Below are 23,695 nucleotides of genomic sequence, written 5' to 3'. Positions count from 1 at the left end.
ACTGTAACAAAATTAAAAATAATTCACAGGACCAATCAGGATAAAAACGCGAAACGCAAAATGCTACACAACCGCTGAGCAAAAAAATACACTGTTGCAAAACGCGACCGAAAACGCGCATGAATCCGCTTGCAAACCGCTCAGACAAAACGCTAGCGGTTGCGTTTTGCGTTTGCGGATTTCAGTGGGTTCCAGGCCTAAGGGGTGTGATTACCGCGTACTGAGTGCATAGCTCAAAGGACCACTCTAGCAAAAAAAGTACCGGTAAGCAGTTAAAAGTCTGACAGAACTGACAGGTTTTGGAATAGCCCATATCCTCATGGGGGATTCTCAGGGTTGTCTTTGTTTCAAAACCATTCCATGAACAGCAGTTGCTAAGTAACTACCAAAACAGTGAGTAGGGAGGCTGGCTGGTATCTTACCATTTTGTCAGTTAAACTGCCGTCCAGAAAATGCTTTTGAAAACAAAGAAAACCTTGAGAATCCCCCATGAAGAGATGGACTAGTCCAAAACCTGTTGGTTCTGTCAGATTTTAACTGCTTACTTATTTCGCTGGAGTTGTCCTTTAACACTTCATAGAACCACAAATCCCAGCATGCCCAGCTTGTATCCCGGTCAGCGTGTTGCTTTGTGGGAGTCTGTGCTCGGCCTTCGCGAGGTGAAGCTGTTATCCGGTGATTTGTACGTCCCCCGGTAGCCCGGCCACCTGCCGGCGTCCTGCAGTCAGAGCCGTCTGGCGCTCTGCCAGGGAGCTGCTTTGCTTTGGCCGCGGTTCAAGCTCCTGTCTCAGCTATTTGCTCAGCGCTGTGTCTGTTTGAATTTAGTGTAGAGCCTCTCAGAGGAGCTCAGGTTCATTGTCCCGCCAGCCAGAGGCTTCATGACGCGATTCCTGCTCTTCTGCGATAATATCTCACTGCAGACGCAGGATTAAAGGTCCGCTCAGGTCACACGTGGAAATATCGCATCTGAAACTGAACTGAGGGAGGAAATATTACTTAACCTTTCCTTCCGGTGCGGATGTCCTCTGTGCTATAATAAGAACAAGCTTAAAGGGCAACTGTAGTGAGAGGTATATGGAGGCTGCCATATTTATTTCCTTTTAAGCAACACCAGTTGCCTGACTCTCCTGCTGATCCTCTGCCTCTAATACTTTTAGCCATAGCCCCTGAACAAGCATGCAGCAGATCAGGTGTTTGACATTATTGTCAGATCTGACAAGATTAGCTGCATGCTTGTTTCTGGTGTGATTCAGACACTTCAGCAGCCAAATAGATCAGCAGGGCTGCCAGGCAACTGGTATTGTTTGAGAGGAAATAATAATGGAAGCCTTCATATTCTTCTCACTACAGTTGTCCTTTAACAAATCAATTTTTTTTTCACAAATCAATACAGTTTTCCTTTAAAGAGACACTGAAGCGAAATTTTTTTTTTATGATATTATGATTTGTATGTGTAGTACAGCTAAGAAATAAAACATTAAGATCAGATACATCAGTCTAATTGTTTCCAGTACAGGAAGAGTTAAGAAACTCCAGTTGTTATCTCTATACAAAAAAGCCATTTAGACCTGGTGCACACCAAAAACCGCTAGCAGATCCGCAAAATGCTAGCAGATTTTGAAACGCTTTTTGTTATTTTTCTATGGCGTTTTGCTAGCGGTTTGCGGATTGCTGCAGCGGATTTCAGTATAGTAGATTTCATATATTGTTACAGTAAAGCTGTTACTGAACAGCTTCTGTAACAAAAACGCTGGCAAAACCGCTCTGAACAGGCGTTTTTCAGAGCGGTTTGCGTTTTTCCTATACTTAACATTGAGGCAGAAACGCATCCGAAATCCAAAAATTGCCTCACCCCGGCATTTTTCGTTTCTGCAAAACGCCTCCTGCTCTGGTGTGCACCACCCCATTCAGATACATTGACCAAGCGGATCCGCAGCCGCAAGCGGCTGCAGAAACGCTGAAAAAGACGCTCGGTGTGCACCAGCCCTCAGCTCTAGACTTGGAGAGGGCTGTTTTCTGACTTTTATTATCTCAACTCTTAGTTAACTATTTACTTTTTCTCTGCCAGAGGAGAGGTCAATAGTTCACAGACTGCTCTGAAAGAATCATTTTGAATGCTGAGTGTTGTTTAATCTGCACATATTAGAGAATGATGCAATGTTAGAAAAAACACTATATACCTGAAAATAAAAGTATGAGAATATTTTCTTTGCTGCTAATCTTCTAGTAATTATTCATAGTACACAACCAATTCACTATATCATATATTTTTTTTCGCTTCAGTGTCTCTTTAAAGTGTAACTGTCGGGCATAAAATCAAAAATCAATTCTTTGTTTTTATCTGGTAAACAAGTAATACGGTTGCTAACCAGACAATCCAAAAGTTAAAATCACTCTTACTTTTCTTGTTGATAAATGATCATTCCCCAGTTTCCGTGACTCTTATTTGGTACATCTGCCGCACAAAGGAAGTTGCAGGGCATGCTGGGTTGTCCTTTTTTGCTTCTTTACTTTCCCCTCAGACTTAACTAATGCAGCCTGATTGGCTGAAGCCTCTTTCCCTCCTGTTTTCCCCTCCCACACCTCTGTTCCTCTTGGATTGGCCAATATTTCTCACACTGAGACAATGCACTTTCTATAGTGGAGGGCAGGCAATGCATACACAATGAGGCAGAGGAGAGAAAGGGAGGAAATGACATGAGGATTGGCTTCAAATAGCCACAGTTAAAATGAGAAATTCTAAGAAGAATTTTCTCTTTTTTTACTGTAGAAAAATCACTAAAATCAAAACGTGGACAAGTGCAATACATATGTAAGTACAGCAAGTATTTATCTACTTATATATGTGTGTGTTTTTTTTCTTAGTATGGCTGACAGCTCCTCTTTAAAGCAGACCTGAACTCAAAACTTTCTCTCTGCTGTAAAAGATAAGCAACAGCAAAATGACCTTTACAGAAAAACATTTATTTGTTACAGCTGATACAAATCCTGCAATAAATCTGCTGTGTGTTTACTTCCTGCTTTCGTGGAAGCAGTCATAGCGTTAACATCTTGTGCTTTCAAATAAGCTTATCTGCTGTGGCAGTCAGGTGACACAGGGGAGAGATAAAATTACAACTTGTGATTAGTCACAGATGAGGGGGAATTAGACAGGCTAAACTCTAAATACATACAGGGTGCATTTCTCTATGTTTTTCTTCTGTCCTGTGCAAGAGTTCAGGTCCACTTTAAATGGCACCTGATATATAGGATGCTATATTTATTTCCTTTCATCCTGCCAATCTCTTTGGCTGCAGTAGTGTCTGAATCACACACCTGAAACAAGCATGCGGCTAATGCCGTCCGACATCTGATCTGCATGCTTGTTCAGGGGCTGTGGCTAAAAGCATTAGAGGCAGAGGAGCAGCAGGACTGCCAGGCAATCTGCATTGTTTAAAAGGAAATAAATATGGCAGCCTCCTTATCCCTCTCGCTATATGCCCAGGGCTTATTCCTGTACACTGCGTGACTTGCGTTTGTTCTGCGGTTCCAGGAAAGGGTGAAGAAGCTGGAGAGGATCTGGAAAGATCACAAGGCCTACGAGAATGATGTCACCCGCTTCAAGGCGTGGCTGAGCGATGTGATTGAGAAGTTGAAGCGCTGCGTTGGGTCCGATTCGCAATCCACAGAGGCCAGGCTCGGCTTGCTGCAGGTGAGAAATTTTATGACAATACCCAGGGCCGGTTTTACCATACGGCACTCTAGGCTCGTGCCTACAGCCACACATTGTGTAGGAGAAGCGGCTCCCCTCCCCAAATGTCCCCCTACCTACAGGGGGGGGGGGGGGGGCACATCGATTACATAGATCAACGGGATTACCAAATACCGGGGAAGATCTGGCTACCTAGTCAAGGGAGGAGAGAACCCTACCTAATGTGGGGTGTGGCCTGAGATGAGAGGCGGAGTTTAGGCACCAGAAGGCCTGTGCCTACAGGCTCCTAAATTGTAAATTTGGCGCTGACAATATTACTTTAATAATAATCCAAATATTTGTACAGCGCTTTTCTCCTGTCAGCCACTGGGAAGCGCTCAAGAGGCCACCCTGCAGTGTTAGGGAGTCTTGCCTTGAACTCCTTACTGAATAGGTACTGACCCTAGCCAGGATTCAATACCCATGTCAAAGGCGGTACCCTTAATCAGTACACTATCCAGCCACTCTTTAATATATAATAGGCTGCAGGATATACAGTGCAGACAGCAGTTTTGGAAGCAGAAAGCAGGGAGTTGCTGATTTTTATTTGGCTTGGTTGTTGAGAGTGACTTAAAGTGGAACTCCAGTGAAAATAATGTAATAAAAAAGTGCTTTGTTTTTACAATAATTATGTTTAAAGAGAACCAGAGATGAAGCACCCTCTTGTATTTTACCTTATAAATCAGTGGGAACATGACAGTACACACCTAATCTGCTCTTTGTTTCATTGTTCTCTGTTTAATCTGACTGTTATCACCTCTGATAAGAATCCCCGACTGAGCACTCAGTCTAGCTTTGCTATGGAAAGATTATAGCTGAGTCTGTCTTCTCTGGTGTCTTTTCAAGCCCAAACCTGCCCCCTTGTGGCTCTGCTATAATGACTCAGCTATAATTATTCCCTGCAAAGCCAGACTGAATGCTCAGTCTGGGATTCTTATCACAGCTGATAACAGACACTTTTAGCAGTGAGGATGAAACAGAGAGCATGGTAAGTGTTTTCTCTAATGTTCTTACTGATATATATGGTAAAATACACAAGGGTGCTTCGTCTCTGGTTCCCTTTAAATGATTTAGTCATTGTTTGCCCATTGTAAAATCTTTCCTCTCCCTGATTTACATTCTGACATTTATCGCATGGTGACATTTTTATTGCTGGCAGGTGATGTCACTGGAAGGAGATGCTGCTTGCTTTTTTGGCAGCTGGAAACAGCTGGAAACAGCTATTTCCCAGAATGCAACGAGGTTCACAGACAGGAAACTGCCAGGACCATGGTCCTCACAGTTTCCTGTGGGAGGGATTTCACCACAATATCAGACATACAGCGCCCCCTGATGGTCTGTTTGTGAAAAGGTAAAGATTTCTCATGTAAAAGGGGGTATCAGCAAAAAAAGAAAAAAAAGGGGGGGGGATCAGCTACTGATTGGGAGGTAGTTTAATTCTTGGTTATGGTTTCTTTTTATTTGTCCTTTTACATTTCATCCAGGTGCTTCCTGACTCTTTTATTTAGCACTAGTGTCAGGTCCGGTATAGTCTCCAGGACAACTGCAAAGCACAGGAGAGCAGTTCTGACCCTCATACTACATGGAGCGGGTAAAATTGTTCATGATTGGCCAATCATAATTGAAAGTGTGTGCGTGTCTTTAGTCTGAGTGCGCAGTGGCGTAGCTAAGGAGCTGTGGGCCCTGATGCAAGTTTTACAATGGGGGCCCCCCCAAGCACTCTATACATAACAATTGATATGGCGCACCAAAACCTGCCAATGGCAACTACAGTGTCAGAGGTGCAAGAAGGGGATGGGGAACAGGTTGTTAATAATTACCACTATTCAAAGTATCTATAAAAGTTATTATTATGAGCACAGGATCAATAGAGAGCTAATACTGTAGTTGAGGCAGGGTCCTTCGGGGCCCCTCTGGCCCAAGGGCCCCGATGCGGTCGCTACCTCTGCAACCCCTATTGCTTCGCCCCTGTGAGTGCGGCAAGCACAGCCTCAGAATGGAGCAGGTTAGAGAGACACCTTCTTCTAGTTTCACACGTACCCATAGTGTAATAGGTAAGGGCTCTGCCTCTGACACAGGAGATCAGAGTTTGAATCTCAGCTCTGCCTGTTCAGTAAGCCAGCACCAGCAAGGAGTCCTTGGGCAAGACCCACTGCCTACTAAGCACGCCGTAGTGGCTGCAGCTTTGTCGCTTTGAGCGAGATATAAATGTCGTTTTTTTTTTTCTTCTTTTGACATGAAGTTGTTTACATAATTTGAAGCAGAGTACACACATCCAGTACTGATTGGCCAGATTGACCTCCTCCATGTAGAAGGTGGCCACACACCATACAATTTTTTAAATATCTGTTCAGTTTGAGGATAGCAATCAATTTTTCTGATTGATTTTAACAATTCAAAAATCTGACCAATGTACCACACACCTATGTTAAATTTTTCCCCAATCATGAATAAAATAATCGAAAGCTCAGAAAATAATTGATTGGAACTGTACATCAAGTAACTGACTATCCATCACACACCATACAATTCTCGATAAAGTTGGTCTGAAATTTCCAACATGTCCAATCTCCAAAAATGGAAAAAAAATGGGCAATCCGGTCGGAAACAAAGATAAACTCTCGATTTTTCAGAATAACCGATTGTAATGATCAAATTGGTGAAAATTGGATCTTTTCATTGTATGGTGTGTGGCCACAGGTCGACAGATATTGAATACTATGAGCAGATTTTGTAGGTAAACCCTCACACTACATGAAGGTAGCGGCAGCCGTTACGCTTTATGTGTGATGTGTGTAGCGGGCTTTATACAGCAGTGAGTTGAAGTATCTGAATGTAGTGCTGCGCACACTGCCGACATGGCTGTCATGTGGTTTACAGTTATATCCGGACCTGAAACTTGCGCTAAACAGACAGGAAACACCTAGATAAGATGCGGAATGACAATAAAGTCACACAAATAACACAACACAAGAAAAAGGAATACTATCGATTCACATATTTTTTTCAATTGACACAGGAATTGTTTGGGAAGTGCTAAGTACTGGTGTATACATTTTAGTAGCAACTTCTTTGTTTACTGTTAGCAAAATACATTCAAAGTTTACTGACGCCAAAACTGACGGCTGACTGAGCCATGAGGAGAGGGGAAATTCCCCTCACACTTGATCAGTTAACTCTATGTGTAGCTCTGTGTGTGAAAGAGAAGAGAGCTCCCTGCAGCTGCAGATCCTGTGTCCTGTGTTTCTGACTGAAGTGTCTGAAGAGAGCAGAGGAAATGTAACTAATTGTCACAGCTTTTCATACTGTTTTTACTTTCAGAGTTTGATATGTTTGATATTTGCTTACTGTAGTCTGATATGCAACTCTGGCTGTGCATTGAAGCAGACACCCCTTCTGCAATTGATTTGTCCCAATATAGCTAAATCCTACCCTCAATAAATTACAGTTTTTGGCAAATAAAATGGATATAGGGAGCTAGGCTGGTTACAAAAGTAATACAAAATCTTTATTATATAAAGCTGCATATAGTGTCACACATACAAATTCCCCCCTTAAAAAAAGCAAAGTAGCCTGGCTATGAGATGCATCTGAAAAAAAGGCCAAAAACGTCCATTCTGGAGTGCACTCCTATAAATAAAAAAAGGACTGACATGTCAAAACAATTGATCTTCAGGCCCATATACTGCATAGACCAGGTTTAAGGCAATGCCCGTCAGTGGCACAGAATCCTGCACCTTGGTCCTTGAATATAGTACCACCCGTGTGCTGGCAGGAACAAAGCACGCCTCTACGTAAGAACATGTATGCTCTCATTACAGACACATGTATCCGTGTCTAACCTCAAATTCCTATTGCACGCGGTGAGGAAACCAGAGACTCACGTGACCCAGCAGACCGGCAAGGGGCCGCGTGGAGGAAACAACCACCTCTGTTCTGGCGGCGCACATGTATTGGAGTTGTCGGTTGATCTAGGCAGTTTGAGCAGTCCCTTCTGGTATGCGGCAAAGGAGGAGGAAGAGAAGCAGAGGCACGGGGGACAATTAGCGCGGAGCACGCTTCCGGGTAGAGCCTCTCACGTGACGCGTTTCGTCACGCACACGTGACTTCCTCAGACGTGACGTCAGCGGCGTGGTTGCGCCCTTATATAGCCATAGCAACCACGCCAGCTGCTTGATTCAAAGACGCCCACCCAGCGGGAGGCAACGACGGACACGTCGTTGCCTCCAGTCCGACGTGTGTACGGACCTTTATACTACTACTTTGATTGTAAAATACAAGGTAAATGAAAGTTTATTTTAATAATGAAACAGATTGTTGGCATGCATTTTTCACGTGCTATAGAAATGTCCTGAGTGCTAAAAAGGTGTTCGGTTCATCAAGATCGCAGCTAATTTTGTCTCGTTCGGTGGTGAATCACTTGGAGGAGCTCAGGAATGCCATTGAGTTATGTCAGCAGGAAGGGTGTGTGCGCTGCTTATACCACTCGGGTACATACAGCTCCTAATCTGGCTTATTCTCAGGGCAGGGCGGGGCCCGGGAACCCAACCTGTCAGCGAGGATTTGTCACACCAGCTGTGGGCCCCGGTGAGATGTCTCCCCTCACACACACTGGCTGGGAGTAGTTGTCCTGCCTCTCTGTGCATACATGAGCAGCAAAGCATCATGGGAGCTCTACATCTGCAAACTGCTGAGCCTCCATTTCTACTCATGATAGTGTTTGTGAACTTACACTTAGAGGGCCACTATCGCGAAAAAAGTAGACAGTTAAAATCTGCCAGAACCAACATGTTTTGGGCTAGTCCGTCTCCTCATGGGGGATTCTCAGGGTTTTCTTTGTTTTCAGCAGCATTTACTGAACATCAGTGTAACTGCCAAAATAGTAAGACACCAGCCAGCCTCCCTACTCCCTTGTACACTATTTCGTCCGTTAAACTTTGCAACTGCTGTTCAGGAAATGCTGTTGACAAAAAAATTGAGAATCCCTCATGAGGAGATGGACTGGCCCAAAACCTGTCGGTTCTGTCAAATTTTAACTGCCTACTTTTTTTTGCGATCGTGGTCCTTTAAAGAGAAATTGTAAGCAAGGATTGAACCTCATCCCAATCAGTAGCTGATACCCCCTTTTACATGAGAAATATTTTCCTTTTTCTCAAATAGATCATCAGGGGGCTCTGTGTGGCTGATATTGTGGTGAACCCCCCCCCCCCCTCCCACAGTGTGATGTCATGACCATGGTCCTGGCAGTTTGCTGTCTGTGAACTTCGTTGCATTGTGGGAGATAACGGCTTTTTCCAACTGCCAAGCAACTGGTATCTCCCTCTGTGCATATGTGTATCTATAAACAAAAACAACCTTTTAGCCTATCACACTCTTAGGGGGTGGGGTTATAGATGAGGGCAGTTGCTGCTGTCTGATTTTATTCATGTCTGCCAGTAGTAAAGATGGTGACTACATGCAGGCTGATTGTGAATCAAACGATATGAACAAATTGCATGGCAAATATCAATCATTTCTTGATCTATCTTCTACTTTATAATTTACGGTATTCACTTTTCAATGCATTGAGTTCCTCTCTCAGAAATACATGGAGCACAGAGTATGGAGTGACTTCTTCATGTAAATAGTATGAGTCAGTGCCAGTATTCTAAAACACGGCTAAAATGAGTAAAACAAGTATATTGTTGATCAGAGCTTATTTTAAAACCCTTTAACTGCTTTAAATATAAGTACATTAACACTTTGAATGCCAAGTAAGAGCAGACAGCCGCGGTAGTGCCAACAGGTTCAAACGTCAGGCGTAGTTATCAGTACAATTGTGGAGATGATATAAAACATAGATAAACAGCGTCTTTTGTAACTAGCCTTCAGGTAGCACCATGTCATAGTCATAAGGGCTCGTTTCCACTGTTGCGGTGCGGAATCGCCTGCATTCCACCGCAGAAGAAATCGCATGCGGCTGCGTTTCCGCATGCGGATTTAGCCGCGATTTCGCATGGCAAGAAGCCAGGCGAATTTAACCATGTCACTGCCTGAGTAAAGCTCCATAGCAAACCATGCGAAATCGCGGGGAAATCCGCATGACAAAGCCGCATGCGATTTCCCTATTAAATGCATTAGCGGCGATTCGCCCGCATTCGTCCCGCACGCGAAATCTGACGGCTCTGCCGTGCAGATTTCTTCCGCACCGAAAAACGCTCCCGCCGCCGCACAAGTGGAAACAGCCCCTTCCACTTACATTGACTATGCGAATCCGCGTGCAGTGCCCGCATGCGGATTCGCTATAGTGGAAGCGAGCCCTAAAAATTATATAGAGGGTCTATCTTGGTGCCAAAGTTATGGGAATAAGATGGAAATAATATATTTGATATAAACTTTACTGATATGAATCCAAAGTGGATAATAAAAGTGCCGCTATAAATAATATCAGTGGTGGGTAATAAACGGTCACTGCACGGGAGGCCACTTACTGAAATGACTGCTCTTGTGATAGTTTTCCCACGGCAGCGTGCGCTGTTTGTCAAGTATTAATCCTTCTGTACATAGAATTATCATAAGCCAACGTGCGATGACCTCTTATTGTACTGCCATATAACTGCAATGTTATTATCCACTTATCACTAATAGTGAATGTCACCTGTAATATTTGTTTAGCGTCTTAATCCTCTGTGGAGCTCAGCTGAAAAACTCTGTGTAATGATAAGGTGTTTCCTCAGTGCTGTGTTACAGGAAGAAACTGTTTATATATGTTTATATCGCCTCCACAGTGCGACCCCGGGGTGAGAGAGATATGGAGGTTGCCATCTTTATTTCCTTTTAAACAATGCCCATTGCCTGGCTGTCCTGCTGATCCTCTGCCTCTGTTAAGGGGCCCATATACCTAACGATTTTCCCACCGATATACAGCAGATTCGATCACTGTGATCGAATCTGCTGTGAAATGTTTGCGCAAATGCTGACAGAACGATCGATTTCCGTCCAAAATCAATCGTTCCCATCGATCTGTCCGTGCGGAAGATTTTGCTCGATCGCCGGCGGGTCGAGAGTGCGTCGATAGCGGCGTTTGAATGCGTGACGACCAACGCTAGCGGCAATACATTACCTGATCCGGCCGGCGCGAGTCCCCGTTCTGTCCCCGCTGTCTTCTTCTCTGCGCTGGTCTCCGGACCGGCTGCGGCTTCATTGAACTTTCTGTCCCGGCAGGAAGTTTAAACAGTAGAGCGCCCTCTACTGTTTAAGCTTTCCCGGATATGCAGTTCAATGAAGTTGCAGCCGGTCCGGAGTCCAGCGCAGAGAAGAAGACAGCGAGTATTTGCTTCATTTTTTTTTATGCGGTTCCCATTCACTTTAAGTGCGAACACACTGTCTGCTGCAGTTTCCCTGCGATCGCAGTTAAGTAGTTTCCCCTCATCTGTGACTAATCACAACTGTAATTTGATCACTCAGCTGTGTGAGCTAGCTGCCTCGGCAGAGAAGTTAATTGGTAAACACAGGATGTTAACCTTACGTCTGTGTCCATGAAAGCAAGAGGTAGACACACTGCGAAATTATTGCAGGATTTGTATCAGCTGTAACAAAGACATTTTTTTCTTTAAAGGTTATTATGCTGTTGCTTATCTTTTAAGCCCAATCTACACGATACGATTCTTTGTACGATTCGATTACGATTCTATTTACGATCCGATTAAATCCAACATGTCTGATCGGGATTCGATTCAATTTGATTTGCCTTTTACAAAACAATGGCAAATCGAATTGAATCGAATCCCGATCGGACATGTCGGATTTAATCGGATCGTAAATAGAATCGTAATCGAATCGTACAAAGAATCGTATCGTGTAGATTGGGCTTTATAGAGCAGAGAGGAAGTTCTGAGTTCAGGTCCACTTTAAAATCACGCCGTAATGGTTCTGCATCCGTCCCTTTTTTTCTCTCTCTTTTTTTTTTTTTTTTCCTTCATGAAGAAATGTTTTGATTATTTGCTTAGCATGGAAAGACTTATTAATCGCTTTTACCTTGGAGGCCTGTTTGGTCTCTTAGTAAATCAATGGCCTCAATTCACTAAGATTATCTCCTGTCTTTAATAACTCTTCTAGCGTTGTTACCATGGTGATAAGGCATGTAGTATTCAGGAAACATTTTACCTCCGGCAAGCCTAAAGTTATCTCTTCTGTCTTTAAGTTAACTCTCCAATCCTTAAAATAACTCCAGAGTTAAAGACAGGCTGTTAATTAACTGCATGTGAAAATAACTACAGAGGAGGTAAATTAACTACAGAGGAGGTAAATTAACTACAGAGGAGGTAACTTAACTACAGAGGAGGTAACTTAAGGAACTCTCTTGCCTTATTATCTCCAGCATGATCTTAGTGAATTGAGGCCATGTCTTATTAAGTCAGGCCTTATATGGTAGGAAATGTGTCAGTGCTACAGAAACGCACGCTATATAGCCTTCCAATCTGTCACTATATGTCAGGCTATTCATAGGTTGTGCTTCCGGCACCTGTGAGGTAGAGATCGCAATCAGCTTGATAAATGGCTTCCGCGATAAAATGCAATTACCTGGATCTGAAGCCAGTGCTGAATTCTGTGTGCAGCAAAAGAGCAATGATTAAAGTGAATCTGCAATAAAGAAAACATCCCCTGAGGCAGTGATCTGCAAACTTGGCCCTCCAGCTGTTATGGAACTACAAGTCCCACAATGCATTTGCCTTTATGAATCATGACTGTGGCTGTCAGACTCCCGCAATGCATTGTGGGATGGAGGAAGCCTCATTGGGATCCAGAGGGTTCCCCCCTCCTGAGTTAAATACCCCCCGGGGGGCCTTTTTGTTGTGTTATAGTATTCCTTTAGGCTGTGTCCACATTATAAATCGCAAGCGTGATCACAAGCTGAGCGTTTTTGTGCGTGGTTTTTTTCTAGCGATTCCTGGCGTTTTCTGAGCGTTGGGCGATTTTGTGTAAGCGCTTTTCTAAGCGTTTTTGATGAGCGATTCGTTTTTTCACTTCCTGATGTCAGTCAGGAAGTGAACTCTTTGACCCGGAAAAGAATAAATACAATGTATTTGTTTTTAAAAGCGCTCAGGAAATCGCTATACAAAGCGCTTTTTCAGGTACTTAGTGATTTCCCTATACCTGCCATTGAGCCAAAGTGCTCTGAAAATGGTACAGGCAGCACTTTGGTGAGCAGATCGGAATTGAACCACTCAGATGTGAGCACTCTCTCATAGGGAGTCATTACACAAGCGGTTTAAGGGTGATTTCCAAAATCGACGGTGCTTATAAATGTAAACAAATGCTCATAGTGTGAACAAGCCCTTAAAGAGGGTTGTAACGTCCAAAATAACATCTCCTGAAGCCGTCAGTAACCGGTGCAATCCATTATTTTATTTGCATTGGTTGACTCTTTTTGCTCCTATTAAGTATTTGCCGTTCCCCGACCTCCAAGGATTCTTTGGGACTCTCTCCTCCTCTCTTTCCCCATCTGGGGAAGAATATAGAATGTTCCTCTTTTCTTTCCTAAAGAGCGTGCCCAACCAGAGATAAATCCGCAGTCAGTAGGCCGCGGGGATGTCGATCTCCAGTCCTTGAAGGCTGATATCCTCACACATTTTTGGCAAAGCTCAAATTAATTGATCGGTCTGAATCAGGAAAGGTGCAGTCCATCAAGTAGATCACCTTTCTCCATTTCTCAGTCCATGCTAAACACTGATATCGGTACCAGGTTGTCTGGCCAATGAGATCATCATTTTTTTTATTGGACACAGGTGTTTCGTGGGACCTGCCCACTTCCTCAGGTGCCTTAGGCCCGCTCAGTCCATGCATGTCATCTTTTACAGGAAAATCCCCCCCCCCAAAAATTCAAGATTATTATCTTCAGCCCTTTGAGGACCAGCTGCCTAACCCCCATTAAATACCAGGCCATTTTACATGCGGCGTGGGGGGTGCGTTTGGGAGGTCAGGCAGCCGGATCCCTGTTAGGGTTAGCTAGGCTTGGTGTCCCCAGTGTAGCCAGATGTCCCCCTGTAGCCAGCAGCCTTTACTCACCTCCCAGGCTCCAGGGATGAGCAGCTCCAGCCCCCTCCGCTCTGGCCGGCATCCCCGCTCACACTGCTGTTAAGTTCCCGGTCGCAGGTGGATGACGTCATCAAGCCGGGACCCGACACTTACGTCAAAGCGAGCAGAGATGCCGGCCAGAGCGGAGGGGAGTGACGATCGCCAGGGAAACGTCAGGGAGGTGAGAGGATCCTCTTCTTTCACTCGCAGCTTTAACAGTGATCACTATAATTTGCCGGCAATCGTATTGATCAGGAGCCAATCGCGATTGCTGCTGGTCACTGAGGGGAGATGTCGGCCGTCATATGACAGCTTAATCTCCCCTCTCGGGTGCGCATGGTCGCATTGGGAGCGGAAACTGCAGGTGGCGTAAATCCTGCACCGCATCAGAGTTAGGCAGCCACAAGTGCGGCGTAGAATTTACCTACAGCGGTCCCATGTTTTATTACCCATGTTTACCCATCGTATGCTTCACTGGGGCACCTCCTCCCAATTTGTGTACTAACATGAATATGACCCTGTAGGACTGGGGTTGGACATGGACATCTGTGCACTAGGGGAACGGTCTGTAGATTCTGACCTTTGCAGCTCCTACAGAGGTTGCCAACCAGAAAGTTGTGAATACATGTCTACATATCTATTTTCTTTTCTCTTTGTCTGTAGATAATGCACCAGGTGTGGCCCTTGTTGGTGTCCCACCTTTCTTTCTGTTCTTTCTACCCTATAACACGTTCTTCTTGTTCCAGGAGATCGGGAAGGACGTGGACATCGGTAAGAAACAGTTAGAAGACCTGGAGGAGAAGTCGGCGGCCGTCATCCAGAACACGTCGCCCCTTGGTGCTGACAAAATCTGTAAAGAGTTGGAGGAGCTGCGACGAACGCTGAGAGAGCTGAAGATGATGAACGACGAGGAAGAGGACAACCTCCTGAAGAGCTACAACTCGGAAAACGCTTTCCTCCAACTGGCCCGGCAACTGGAAGCCAACATCAATGAGTTCCGTAAGGCTATTCAGAGGCTGGAAGAAAGTTTGGAGTCGGGGGAGAGGGTGAAGACTGAAGAGGACCTCATCGCTCTTTGGAAGACGCTAAATGTGAGTTTGTCATTGCTGGTGAGGAGAAGGAAGATCCTGTTTTGAAAAGAAAAATAGATGACTGCAGAAATGACTGCAGGGTGGGAAATGTCTGTCAGCAGAACGTGAGTCAGCTAAATTGTGCATTTAAAGAAATATCTGTCTGTTGTTCAACCGGTTCTTTACCAGGCAGTTGCTTAACATAGGGGACCAAAATTTTTCTTTACCTGGGAGTTCCACCCCATAGCCAACTCTTCTCCTAAATGTGACAAAGGTTGAAACAGAGTAACCAAAATCAGGATAAAATATTTAAAAAAACATTTAAAAAGGAGTTAGTGGTGGACTTACCTCCTCAGTAAGTAGACTCAGATTCTGTTTATTTTTAGTCAACAATAACATTTGTACTCCACAATGCAAAGCGTTTCGCAGGTTCAATCCTGCTTCATCAGGCAATAACTGGAGAAAACGAATGCAGGTCTGAACGAAAGCCAAGTGCCTGGAAGCATTTCTCCTAAACACCTAGTTTACAGGTAGAGATTGAATATATTATAAAATTATTATTTTCCCCGACCCGAGAGACAGTAGGACTCATTAGTAAAATGCATCCCATCAGCGTCCATCAGAGAACTTTGCCTAGGCAAACATTTCAAGGTTTGCCTCACAGTTGCATTGTGGGAGAGGGACCTCATTTGTAGCTTGTAGAGAGAGCGGAGGCAGGCATGTGCACTGGTCGTGTGGAAGATGTATCTACGGATGGTCAAGGAGGTGACAATTATTCCGAGTTGATGCAGGGTTATTTAAATGTTGAATGCAGCTGGCCCAATCAAATCCCGCCAAGGTGGAAATTGATTGGATTATTTTTTTAGCTTCATAAATTTGCATAACATCTCGTTGGCTATCCCTAATGCGATTCCAGGCCATGGAAGCAACCAAACAACATAGTTGTCCCCATCATGAAATCACAAAAGTAAGCAGATTTTTCACAGTATCATTTTTGGGCCTCTTTCACACCAAGACGTTGCGTTTTAGGGGAGGTTATGGTCGCATAACGTGCCCCTAACGCAACGCTTGGTGGTGTTGAAGTTGGACGTCAGATTGAGCAGCATTATGCAGCTCTTGGTGCGCTGTTTTCCTTCTATCTATACTGATAGAACAGCCGCTCCAGGTTAGTGATGGGAAGTTCGGATCTTTTCAAGGATTCGGATCATTTGAATCGGATCATTGAAAAGATCCGGATCTTTGAACCGAATCATTTGAATCATTTTACTAGGGAAGCAGACTGGGTGAAATGACTAGCAGGACAGGACTTTCCCTGCACTGTACATTCTGTATGTTCCTGTTTCTTCCAGACAGACATCCACTGTGAACCGAATCGTTCATTGTGGTGATTCGACTCACAAAAAAGATCCGGATCAAATGAACGATTCATTCATGATCTGGACAACACTGAGTCCAGGTTACGTCACTCACCACAGTGCAGTGAATATTAATTAGCCATGTGGCTAGTTACTGAGCATGTGCAAGCAGTCTAACGCAGCTAAAGCCCAGTATAACGCACAGCATGCTGCACCTTACACTGTAACGCAACGTGGGCACTGTGAACAGCCCATTGATTTTTCATTACTGTGAGTTGGGCTGCATTACAGGCTGTTCTAACGTGCGCCTGTAACGTCCCACTGTGAAAGCAGCGTAAATGCATCATTTTTATAACTACATTTTACACAATGATAAAAAAGGAACTGGTACTGTGTCTTGAACAAATAGGATTCTTCATTTCAGGGCTGTGGACTCAGTACAAATATCATCCGACTCCTCAGTTTGTGAAACCTCAGACTCCAGGTACCCAAATTTACTCTGACTCCTTGACTCTGACTTCTTAGTGTAATACTTACCAGGGCTGTGAAGTCGGTACAGAAATCATCTGACTGCCTCCTCAGTTTATGAAACCACCAACTCCAGCTTCAGGTACCCGAAAACTGCTCAGACACCTCGACTCCGACTCTACAGCCCTGCTTCATTTTACTTACTTCTGTACAGGCCATCTTTACTTTGAGTGGGTATTTCGTTTGGCATGAGTCCACTGATCACTGGTCTTTCAATGACTTTTAGGTCACCAAGACGGCTCTGGCCGGGGAAGAGGCCAAGGCTGAGAGGGTGAAGGTACAGCTGAAGGACCTCTTCAAGTTCTCTAAGGATATCCAGCCTCTGTCTGATGGGGTGATTGCTGCTATGCGAGAGTACCAGCGGTAAGTGGGCAGCCTCTGTCTGACGGGGTGATTGCTGCTATGCGAGAGTACCAGCGGTAAGTGGGCAGCCTCTGTCTGACGAGGTGATTGCTGCTATGCGAGAGTACCAGCGGTAAGTGGGCAGCCTCTGTCTGACGGGGTGATTGCTGCTATGCAAGAGTACCAGCGGTAAGTGGGCAGCCTCTGTCTGACGAGGTGATTGCTGCTATGCGAGAGTACCAGCGGTAAGTGGGCAGCCTCTGTCTGACGGGATGATTGCTGCTATGCGAGAGTACCAGCGGTAAGTGGGCAGCCTCTGTCTGACGGGATGATTGCTGCTATGCGAGAGTACCAGCGGTAAGAGGGCAGCCTCTGTCTGACGGGGTGATTGCTGCTATGCGAGAGTACCAGCGGTAAGTGGGCAGCCTCTGTCTGACGGGGTGATTGCTGCTATGCGAGAGTACCAGCGGTAAGTGGGCAGCCTCTGTCTGACGGGGTGATTGCTGCTATGCGAGAGTACTAGCGGTAAGAGGGCAGCCTCTGTCTGACGGGGTGATTGCTGCTATGCGAGAGTACCAGCGGTAAGTGGGCAGCCTCTGTCTGACGGGGTGATTGCTGCTATGCGAGAGTACCAGCGGTAAGTGGGCAGCCTCTGTCTGACGGGGTGATTGCTGCTATGCGAGAGTACCAGCAGTAAGTGGGCAGCCTCTGTCTGACGGGATGATAGCTTCTATGCGAGAGTACCAGCGGTAAGAGGGCACACACGGATTACCAATCCTCCTGTCCTATATTACGGTATATTTTATACTTGCTGGGGTCAATGAGATGAAAATAATTTCGAGTTGGTGCAGGACTATGCAAATTTTGTATGCATATTTTTGAAGCTTAAAAATGGACCAATCAAATTTTTCCTCATCAGGATTTGATTGGTTCATTTTAAGCATAAATTTGCATGGAAAATTTGCATAATGTTGCACCAACACAAAATTATATGCATCTCATTAACCACCCCCTAATACTGACATTGGTAAAAAATCGCTATTTTAGAGGTAAATTCCACAAAATATGAAATTCATAATGAAATAAGAGCGCATTGTTTGATAATTACCAATTTTATTTTTTTTGTCTTTTTTTGTTTTTTTTGTTTTTTTGTTTTATCGTCTTTAAGTACCTGGTGCTATTATTGACTTCACATCCAAATACATGTAGTCTGGAGCCTTCTGTGTTTGCTGGACTTACATTTTTTTAGCAGAAAACAATATTTTACGCACTTATTCCTCATTTTTAGGCCTCTTTCACAGTGCGACGTTAAAGTTGCACATCAGAAAATGTTTTAATATGGAGCAATACTAAGTCTGTGCGACATTCACAGTGCGCACGTTGTGTTTGTGTGTAACGTGTAGCGTTATTACAAAGTGCTGCATGCAGTGCGTTATACACGTTATTAGCTGCGTTGGACTGTTTGCACATGCTCAGTAATGACCTGGAAGCATACTTTTCATTGCCTGTATGCTCTACTGTATGCAACAATAAGAGGGCATAGAGTTGCGTTGTGACATTTTCGGGACGTTGCGTTGGTAGTTTGCGTTGCGACTTTAACGTCGCATCAAAACGCAAAGTCCCACTGTGAAAGTAGCCTTACTAAACTTTTAACAAACTTCTTTTCCCTTTTACCACCCGGTTACCGCACTATTTTTACCGAAGCTTTACTCACACTCTGAGCAAATTTGTGATTGTGGGAAAAAGCCGGTACTTTGCGATAGATGTAAATTTCCAACGTATGGTATTGTGAATGGAGGCAGAGGGTCAGCAGGACAGCCAGGCAACTGGTATTGCTTAAAAGGAAATAAATATGGCAACCTCCATGTCCTTCTCACTACAGTTCTCCTTTAAAACGCTTTTGTGAGTGACCCCCTCCTGAAGCTGGTGAACATTGACTGACCTCTGCAATGTGATTGTTTCAGGGCGAAGAGTAAAGCGTTCAAGCTGAGCACAGACACGGAGTCGGAGCTGCGGCAGATCTTCCAGAACCCTCTGCGGGAGTTCCTCTACTGGAAGCCGCTGGCCGAGAGCATCCTGGACTCCTCGGAAACCGAGGCCACCAATGGCAGCGTCACCCCCGAGACCCTGGACCGCATCGAGGTGACAAACGATGGCTTCTCTGTTGTGGCATCTTCATTTCTTTACTCAGGCAGGGGGCACACTTGTCCCTACGATACTGCGAATATTTTTCTATCATGATGTGATGGCGTTTTCATTCGCATTTTTATATACGATTTCTCATTTGACGGCAAAATACAATAACATTTCAAATGTGCAGGTACGTGGGTAAAAGCAGAAAAGCAGAAATGCGGTCGACCATAAAAAAACAGCAGCCCATTGACTGTTACTGTATGTGCTGTGGTGCATTATTCTCGATATGAATTTCAGTGATTAACAAAAGTGATAGGCAACAGGGACTTGGAAAAATTGTGTGTGTGTGTGTGTGTGTGTATAGAACTTGTTAAGGGAGAGAAGGCAGAGAGTAGTGGTAAAAGGGTTACAGGCAAAATTATAATCTGTTTCCTGTGGTGTCCCACAAGGGTCAGTAGTAGGTCCAATCCTCTTCAGTCAAAGGGGTCATGTGCAAAATGGAAATCTGTTACCTGTGTGGTCCCACAAGGGTCAGTAGTAGGCCCAATCCTCAGTGATCTATCAGATGGAATACAGAGTAATGTTGCTATCTTTGTAGATGATACAAAATTATGCAGAACTATAAACACTAAGCAGAATAGTGACATTTTACAAAATGATCTCAACAGCATGGCTAAAGTAAGGTCATGCACCTTGGACCTGCCAATGGTACAGCACCATATAAGATAAATGGCTTACAGCTGGGAACATCAGACTTGGAGAAGGACTTGGGAACACTGGTTGTTAATTAACCTATTTTGGTTCCTGGACGTAGAAACTACGTCCAGGAACCATGCGCGCTCCCGGCCCGCGGTTCGTTAGCCAGGCAATCAGTGAATCGGGCTATGGTGCCCAATCACTGATTCCTCTCCCCTGCTGAAAAAGCGACAGCTTCTATCGGAAGCTGCGCCTTTTCTGGCTGTTACCTCCCCCATGCGTCGCTCTAAGCGTATGTTACGCTTAGAGTGACGTCATGTAAACAAACTCATGGCCGCCATCTTGTGGCCAAAAAGTAATACTACAACTAAAAGTAAAGAAAAATAAGAATCAACACACATTTACATTATAAACCTATTGTTTACATCCCACCCTCCCAAAACTACCCAAATAAAATGTTTAATATTAAAAAAAAAACATTACAATAAAAAAAAACATGTATTTACCTAAGGGTCTAAACTTTTTAAATATCAATGTGAAGATGATATATTTCTATATTTTTTTTATTTTAAACTTGTAAATAGTGATAGATGCAAAACGGAAAAAAATGCACCTTTATTTCCAAATAAAATATTGTCGCCATACATTGTGATAGGGACATAATTTTAACGCTGTAATAACTGGAACATATGGGCAAATACAATACGTGAGTTATAATTATGGAGGCATGTATTATTTTAAAACTCTAATAGCTGAAAACTGAGAAATAATGATTTTTTCCGTTTTTTTTCTTATTCTTCCTGTTAAAATGCATTTACAGTAAGGTAGCTCTTAGCAAAATGTACCCCCAAAGAAAGCCTATTTGGTGGCGGAAAAAACAAGATATAGATCAGTTCATTGTGATAAGTAGTGATAAAGTTATAGGCTAATGAATGGGAGGTGAACATTTCTCAAGTGAAAACGACGGAACGCGAATGGGTTAAACACCCATACTCAATGCCAAGCAGCAGCTAAAGCAGCTAAAATTTTGAGATGCATAAAACGGGAAATAAAATCATGAGATATTAGTATACTACTCACTCTGTATAAATCACTTTTGAGGCCCCATCTGGTTTATTTCATACAGTTTTGGGCTCCACAGTACAGGAAGGACATTACCATACTACAGCAGGTACAAGTACAAAGGCTCGCAACTAAATGAATCAGTGGGATAGAAGATCTCTCTTAAAGTGGTCTGAATTGAAACTCTGACATAACATTCAATAAAAACGTGTTTTCCTACTGTTTATTACTCATCCAGTAGTCCTATTTGCTTTTGTGCACAAGTAATATTGTCTGTTTACAAATTGCAAGTTTCCAAAGTTACATAGTTACATAGTTATTTCAGTTGAAAAAAGACATACGTCCATCGAGTTCAACCAGAGAACAAAGTACAACACCAGCCTGCTCCCTCACATATCCCTGCTGATCCAGAGGAAGGCACAACACCAGCCTGCTCCCTCACATATCCCTGTTGATCCAGAGGAAGGTACAACACCAGCCTGCTCCCTCACATATCCCTGTTGATCCAGAGGAAGGTACAACACCAGCCTGCTCCCTCACATTTCCCTGTTGATCCAGAGGAAGGCGAAAAAACCCTTACAAGGCATGGTCCAATTAGCCCCAAAAGGTAAAAATTCCTTCCCGACTCCAGATGGCAATCAGATAAAATCCCTGGATCAACATCATTAGGCATTCCTAGTAATTGTAGCCATGGATGTCTTTCAACGCAAGGAAAGCATCTAAGCCCCCTTTAAATGCAGGTATAGAGTTTGCCATAACGACTTCCTGTGGCAATGCATTCCACATCTTAATCACTCTAACTGTAAAGAACCCTTTCCTAAATAAATGGCTAAAACGTTTTTCCTCCATGTGCAGATCATGTCCTCTAGTCCTTTGAGAAGGCCTAGGGACAAAAAGCTTCCCCGCCAAGCTTTTATATTGTCCTCTGATGTATTTATACATGTTTATTAGATCCCCTCTAAGGTGTCTTTTCTCTAGACTAAATAAACCCAGTTTATCTAACCTTTCTTGGTAAGCGAGACCTTCCATCCCATGTATCAGTTTTGTTGCTCGTCTCTGCACCTGCTCTAAAACTGCAATATCTTTCCTGCAATATCTTTCCTGAACTGAATTCCATATTCCAGATGTGGCCTTACTAGAGAGTTAAACAGGGGCAATATTATGCTAGCATCTCGAGTTTTTATTTCCCTTTTAATGCATCCCAATTTTTTTTTTTTAGCTGCAGCGGCTTGGCATTGAGTGCGATTATTTAACTTGTTAGTTTATCATGCCCTAAAAGCTGTCATTGCATTTTATTCAAACTGCTTTTTATTATATATTAACATCTTCTAATGAGCTATTCTGAACTGTGTGTGTGTGTGTGTGTAGCACAGGGAGCTCCTTTTCACTTGTTACACTTGTTTGTTTACATTCCAATGTTGTTACAATGTGTGTAAAGATACTGTTATCTCCAGTTTGGATGCGGATTTGAAGCTGAATAGCCGGACAAAGTGCTTTGTTTAACCATTTCAGTGATGTTCTGCTAAAAACAAATTCTGGGATTGTAGCTTTCAAGCTGTGAGGAATCTTTTTAGAGCAAAGTAGAAATGCTGACTTTCAGATCACTTTAAGGTAACCAGACATCTAGCGATGATGGGTAGATTCTACCAAGAGACAAATGTCTCTCTGATCCAATCTGTTTAGAGAGAGATCTGTTGGCTGCCCATACACCGCAGACCAGTTCCCAATCTATTTCATGCTGAAATTGATCAGGAATCGGCCTTGTGACGCCGCCTCGCCAACCCGGCACTGTCCGTATTGTTAAATGTTACCCTGTGCCCCATGCTATATACATTACCCGTCCGCCACTTGTCCTCTCCGGGCTCTCTCCGTTCTCCATACATGCACGTTACGTGGTTGCCTAGTAACATGGCCGCGTGTGTGACGCCTGACGTCACACGCACGCCCTTACTAGGCAACCACGTAACGTGCATGTATGGAGAACGGAGAACGCCCGGAGCCAGCGGAGGACAAGTGGCGGACAGGTAATGTATCACTTGCACCTGGGGAACATTTCACATTGGGGGGGGGGGGGGGGGGCAGTGCCGGTGGTTTCGTTGCGTTCGTCTATCGTTCCAAAACCATACGCCGCTACTACCGCGCACCCGATCAAGCAATTTGGCCCTAAATCTTGCAGCATGCGCGATCGACTAATGCGACCATTATTGGCCCAGAATTGGTCACATTGCCGGTTGGGAATGCACTTGGTGGCACAAATTTTCATCCGATTATAATAATCGAATCGGATGGTCGATCGGCCGCCAAATGTATGGCTAACTTTACTAAGAAAGGTTGGACAAAGTGGGTTTATTTAGCTAGAAAAAGCATGGCTAACATGATGGTTAACATGTATAAATACATCAAAGAGCAATACAGAAGCTTGGCAGGTGAGCTTATTTGCCCCTAGGCTTGTACAGAGGACATGATCTGCGTATGGAGGAAAAGAGGTCTTGCCATCTTTTTTAGGAAGGGGTTCTTTACAGTAAGAGTGGTTAGAATGCGGAATATTTTACCCAAATTCTATATCTGTACTTAAAGAGGCTTTGGTTGCTTTACTTGCATTGAAGGGCATCCACGGCTATACTTGCTATGTAATTCCTGGCAGAGTTGGTACAGAAAGTTTATCTGGCTACCATCTGGGAAGGAATTGTTTTTCCCTTTAAAGGTTTATTGGCCCAAGCCCT

At 44.0% G+C, this 23,695-nt stretch overlaps 1 protein-coding gene across 13 annotated transcripts in view; it reads left to right on the top strand.

The window, feature by feature from the left end:
• The window catches only part of SYNE3 (spectrin repeat containing nuclear envelope family member 3), a 166,204-nt gene that overhangs the window by 58,808 nt on the left and 83,701 nt on the right, over positions 1 to 23,695 (top strand). For all 13 annotated transcript variants that reach the window (XM_068254741.1, XM_068254748.1, XM_068254745.1 and 10 more), the window contains exons 5-8: positions 3,533 to 3,691; positions 14,533 to 14,877; positions 16,966 to 17,102; positions 19,046 to 19,223. In XM_068254741.1, the coding sequence (XP_068110842.1) occupies positions 3,533 to 3,691; positions 14,533 to 14,877; positions 16,966 to 17,102; positions 19,046 to 19,223 (819 nt within the window). The remainder of the gene's footprint in view (positions 1 to 3,532; positions 3,692 to 14,532; positions 14,878 to 16,965; positions 17,103 to 19,045; positions 19,224 to 23,695) is intronic.

Source organism: Hyperolius riggenbachi, chromosome 9 (genome assembly GCF_040937935.1).
Source record: "Hyperolius riggenbachi isolate aHypRig1 chromosome 9, aHypRig1.pri, whole genome shotgun sequence".
Lineage (NCBI taxonomy): Eukaryota > Metazoa > Chordata > Amphibia > Anura > Hyperoliidae > Hyperolius > Hyperolius riggenbachi.
Note: the sequence above shows the minus strand (reverse complement) of the source record. Positions and strands in the feature narration are given on the sequence as shown.